This window comes from Manihot esculenta, chromosome 1, assembly GCF_001659605.2.
Source record: "Manihot esculenta cultivar AM560-2 chromosome 1, M.esculenta_v8, whole genome shotgun sequence".
Classification (NCBI taxonomy): Eukaryota; Viridiplantae; Streptophyta; class Magnoliopsida; order Malpighiales; family Euphorbiaceae; genus Manihot; species Manihot esculenta.
In genome coordinates this window covers 4,154,897-4,160,948 of record NC_035161.2, presented here as the reverse complement: position 1 = coordinate 4,160,948, position 6,052 = coordinate 4,154,897, and the positions used below count along the sequence as shown (strand labels likewise).

At 33.0% G+C, this 6,052-nt stretch overlaps 1 protein-coding gene across 1 annotated transcript; it reads left to right on the top strand.

Moving 5' to 3' along the window:
• The first annotated feature begins 4,905 nt into the window (after positions 1–4,905).
• LOC110624588 lies at positions 4,906–5,763 on the top strand. Its single transcript, XM_021769791.2, has one exon. The coding sequence runs from the start codon at positions 5,001–5,003 to the stop codon at positions 5,565–5,567; it is 567 nt and encodes a 188-aa protein (XP_021625483.1). The 5' UTR covers positions 4,906–5,000; the 3' UTR covers positions 5,568–5,763.
• Positions 5,764–6,052: the final 289 nt, after the last annotated feature.

Here is a 6,052-nt window from a genome sequence, read left to right as displayed (position 1 = left end):
GCCAGAGCTCGAACCACCACCTAATCCCAGACTAGACTTCAACCGACTCCACAACTTCTTCTTCTTCCCCCTCAGGGTTCTGCCCCACTTCTTGCTTTTCGTGGAGGCTGTACTCAAAGTGGAGGGATCAATCCCTCTTGAACCTGAGATTCTGGAATCCCGAGTCTGAGCATCCTCCTGAAAATCTCCCAAACTGACATCCCTTCTCTGAACATCCATCTCCACTTCCCTCACACTAGCTGACATCCTTCTTGGAGCCATGCCTTCTCTGCTTGCATCAAAAGACCTCCCCGGGTCCCTTGATGTTCCCCATCTGCTGACTCCCCACGACTGCGCTCTTGGCAGAGCAGGGGGAAAGGTGTCCATACCTTCCCTCTCAAATGGAACAATTGGTACTCACTCTCACCAGACTATTCCCTTAAAGTGGGAGGTCAAGGGTTCGAGCAGTGGGGGAGGCGACCTAATTTCCTAAGGGAAATTTGGGCCAAATCCACTTGGGGAAGGATGCGACGTCGAGAACCCAAGGGGACAAATCCTGCCCGGAACCCGTGAGGGTGAAGGGATGTTAAGAGCTGTTCATACGCCAGTGGAAAGCCCGAGGTGGCAAGAGGCCAGGCGAGGGATAGCCCTGGGTGTGAACGGTAACAGTGCCGGGGATCACGTTCGGGCTGTTACATTAACTACATGTATTATCATGTATAATATAATAATCGAGGATGAACGGGACCTTAGTGCACCTATTGAAGATGGTAGAGAATTTTCGGCTCCAAGTGTTGAAATGGTTGTCGATAAAACTATCTGATTTGAACAAGTTTATTGTCACATTCCAAAACCTACAGATAGAAATAAAGCAACTATTAGATTTAAATTGTACAATTCCAAAGTTAGAGTAATTAGCTTCAGGGGAGGTACTAGCTTAACCTCGAGCTAAATAGGGGAGGTGCTAGCTTATCCATAGCCGTTTAACACAAAATTTGCCTATAAATAGAGCACTAAAAGTTGTGTTTAAAGGTTCAACTTGCATTTTATATAGAGTTATACATCCAAAGACAGAGTTAAAATAAGAATGACCAGTAATAGTATTTTAATATCTTTAAGCTGTAATAACCGAATCATATGAAGCTCAAATAACAAAGCAGACATATCTTAAAATAAAGCATTTAATATGATAAGCAGGTCGGAATCAAGTTGCTATCGGGAGGTGCTTGAGGGTTTCTCGACATGTTAGCTTGAGGTGCTTACTAAAACTGACGTGCTTGCTTAAATGAAATGAACTTCTAAAGGTTAAAAATATAAGTTTAGTAGGTCAATCTATGAGTATTGAAAGTTTAAAAACTAAATTGAAACATGTGGAAAAGTTTAGTAGGTGAAAGTGTGAATATGGAAAGTTTAAAAGTAAATTCCAAGTTTGGCCTCCATCTTTTTCTATTTTTTCACCTAAACCTACCATGTGTCACCTAGCCATACATGAAGAGATGACCAAGCTTGAAAGAAAAAGGGTTATCTTCCATTTGTTCAATGTTTGCCGTACCTACACCAAAAGAAAGAGAAAATTAGTTTGCCTTCTTATCTTTCATCTCCACCATATTTCACCATAAAGACAAAAAGCCTTCATCCATGCAAAATCTGTTCCAAGGTGTAATAACCAGCAAAGGAACCATAGAAAATGAGGAAAGAAGGAGAGAAGTTAAGGTGCTTAAGTGGTAAGTGATAGAAATTGAAAACTAGGTTAGGTAAACATATTCTTATATGTTTTCAATCAATTATATGTTGTTAAATGAATTAAAACTCATGTTTTTTTTATTCTTTTCAAAGAACAAACTCAAAAGGAGGAAGGTACATCAAAGGGGAAAGGCAAGAAAAAAGAGTAACTAAGGTGTACCTAAAGATTTTGAAAAGAATTTGCAAAAGGTTTGGTGATTGTATGAAGTTCTGTTTTTCCTTTGATTTTTTCATGAATATGTAAAATTAAGGATTGGTTTTGATTGTATGGATATGTAATATGAATGTTGAAATGATGATTGGAAGGCTTAAAGCATATAGATACAACATGGGAGCCAAAAATATAAAACTGACAGAATAGGTTCTAACAGGACAGTCTGTGTTGGAAGTCTCATAACTTATTATGTAATCATTGAAATTAAGCCTAATATATACCAAATAAAAGCTAAGACAAAAAGCTAAAACTTTCCTGAAGTGACCAAATTCTAAATCTGTAGCTAATTATATGCAAATTACTAGTGAACCTAAGCTGGTCATAGGGGATTGTGCATACGGAACAGTCTGTATCACTTAGACTATAACTAATGATTTACTTAATGAAATGAATTAAGACCAGTGCCAAATGAACCCTGAGAAGTATTCGTAAAACTTTGTAGAAGAAAGTTAAGCTTGAATCTGTATGCAAATGTATGCATATGATATGTTTTATTAGATTAAAAATAGATACCAAAACTGTACTGGTTAAAATCTGATTGGGCAGCTTGCAAAAAAAAATTCATAACTTAAGTTAGGAAGGTCAGAATTATATGTAATATATCTTGTTAGAAAGATAAAACATAAATACACAAAGTTCATGAGAAAGGTGAGTCTAATTATGTACAAAAGATACTTAAAAATGTGATACAATCTCAGGCAGAAATAAACCTAAATGTAAATGTTGACCTAAAAGGGATTGACATGCTAACTTTGCGGTCAAATTACGCACATGCTAGCTTGACATGCCTGCTTTACGCACGTGCTAGCTTAGTAGACTAAAACTTTACACACATATTCTTGATGAAATAGTAATATGTTTATGGCTGAATAATATACTCATGAGAGAATATGGTCTATTACACACATATGTATGCTCTTACGGACTCTTTTTATTGATGTGCTTGCTTATGAATGTATTGTTCGACATATTTGCTTGTTTCAACATGTTAAGCATCTAAATGAATAATTTTAATACCAATAAATATTAACATGTGAATATGCATTCTTGGCCCTAGTAAACTTCAGTGGCAGTCATAGATAGCATAAGGGTATGGCATGCCATATACAGTTTAGCATTACTGTGCCCTAATGGGCTACATGATATGATATTTTCGACACATTACGTGTCATATAGTTTCCCGGCTTTTTAGCCATACAGGCACGGCATTCGGCCCCCAGGCCATACAGTTTGACACTTTGTGCTATATAGATACAGTTTTCCCTTATCTAGCTAGTTGATCCTATGAAGAGTTTATAGGGGCTAAGATTTAATTATATGACTTGTTAATGCCTTGCTAGCATGCACACAAGATGGTTACCAAAATATAAATGACCTTACAGTTATAAAATTTCATGACCTAATTTGTCCACTTTTCACCCACTAACACATAAAGTTTTTACTCATTTTCTAAAAGGATTTTATTGTAACTATCATGAATATTTCTACTTATATTTGAATGTATATATATTGTTATTCACCCACTAGACATAAGCTCAGCGCATTGGACTTTTCCATGCATAGAGGAAGCAACAGTTAGGAGGTCTGGTTCTGCATCAGCAGAGAGACATCATCATAACCAGTTATTCATAAGTTTTGTACAGAGGTTGTTTATGTTTGGCATGTACATTAGTAGTCTACCAAGAGTCTATAAATGAGTGTTGAAAATAGTACGAATATAAATAAATGTGTTTACTATTTTAAGTTATTTTGTTCTATTTATGGATTTAATAATGTGAAATGAACAAATATTGAGATTTTATGACTATTTTTCATAAGAATAATTGGTAATAAATAGGGGAGACTTTTGCAGTTTCACCATTTAAAATTATTTGGTGAATTAACATGTATTTAAACAAACTAAATAACAATTTATAATGTAAAAGCTAACTTAAGTCCATATATATAATTGCATATAATATAGTATTAGGCATCTTTTACTGAGCTATTATATAGACGGGTAAGAGATGTTACATTTTTGCTCTGACACAAAAAAATTAAGGATAAAGATGTCCATTTCGCACTTCGTAATGAATATTTGTGGGAGCAATATATAAATTCAAATGATAATCTAAATTAGCTTGTATTTTTTTATTGATAATTTAGTATGTATGAACCTATTTTATTTTTAATTTGCTAATTAATATTTAAATAGTGTATATTTATAATTAATGTTTAATTAATATATTTTTATAATTAATATTTAATTAATAATTTTTTATAATTAATATATTTTTATTTATCTATATAATATAATTGAATATTTGAATATTGAATGAAAATATAAAATATATAAATATTTAAGGTGAATATATAAAATTATATGAAATTTTAAAGTGAAATGGATAAATAAATTTAAAATAAAATAAATAATATAATATTAAGAAGAGAGAAAAATATAAATAAAATATTTTTTTAATATTAAAAATAATGAAAAAAATTAAAGATGATTTTAAACTATTTTAATATTTTACAGCATTGGAAATGACATTAATATACTAAGTCTTGCAAAATATAATAAAATATTTATTGAAGAAAAGAAAAATGGTTATGCTTTAAAAAAAATATATATTATTTTTAAACATTATTTAAAAAAAATTGAAAATAAAAGCGTGAATTTCACCCCTTTTTTATACTCATTATTTAAATTATTTGTTTTGTTATTTTCGTATCAGCATCTATTTAAAATTTAAAAGAAATTTCCATAATTTTTTTTTGAACTGAATTTCAATCATATTACTCTTTCTCATTCCCTTCTAAAATCTATAAATTCTCTGTCAAAGAACCTTTCGCCCATTAATAATTAAAGGTAACGGAAAAAGGGAGAACTAGCCGATCGACTAGCCGTTACAATAATGCAGATCTCAAATCACAATATGATAAAAGAACTAGCCGTTGGTATTTTGAACTCCTATATAATCCTACCGTTAAGCATTCGATTCCTCATCTTGTTCAAGAAACCGAAAATTTCTTCTTCTCCTTCTTCTTCCTCGCCTGAAAATTTTCCCACGTTACAAATTCAAAAATGGGTGTCTTCATTCGCCATAATCAATCTTCACCGGTGGTTCAATCTCACCATCGGATGCACAAATTCTTCTTAATCTGCAACTACATTCTACTAAGTGCGGCCTCCAGTTGCATCTTCCTTACACTCTCTCTGCGTTTATTTCCATCTCTCTGTGGCTTCTTCCTCATTCTCCTCCACATTCTCACCATCATCGGCGCCGTCTCCGGCAGTGCCGTCGCCACATCTGGGTCCAGCAAATGGTATGCAGCTCACATGGTGACTATTTCACTCACTGCAATATTTCAAGGGTCAGTATCGGTGTTGATCTTCACACAGACTGGAGATTTCTTGGGGTACTTGAAATCTTATGTTAGGGAAGAAGATGGAGCTGTGATATTGAAGCTGGCTGGTGGGCTTTGTGTGTTGATATTTTGCTTGGAATGGGTTGTTTTGACTCTGGCATTTTTGCTCAGATACTACGCTTTTGTGGAAGGAAGTGGCGGTGCTGGTGGTGGTTCTTTGGCCGCCGGTGGGAAATATCAAGAAGAGGAGATGAAGAACTGGCCTTGGCCATTCCAAGTTTAGATAATTATTATTATTTTTTAATTGGGTATGTTTTTGTTAATTGCATTATTTAATTCAATGGCTTGAATTGTGAATTCTTTATTCGGAAAATGAGTGGTACTTGTTGAAGTGGACCACAATCATTTGGCGCTGTGTGCGTGGTTGCAGTCTTGCTGGGAATGAATTGGGACGCTATTCCGTCCGGTGTTTTTCTTTCTTCTCACTCTTCTTTTCCCTTCAGGCTTGTCTGTTTATGTAAAATAAATTGTATGAAAAATATTTTTCTATGAATGAAAATATTTTTTTAATTTTAATTTAGAAATAAAATATATTAATAAATTAATGATGGAATATTAATATGAAAAATATATTAAAAAATAATATAAAATTTAATTTTACACTTACAAACTTAATATAATAATAAGTACATTTTAAATTTTAAATTTTATTCTTTCAATTTTTAATTTTAATTAAAAAAATATAAAATTTAATTTTAATTATATTAA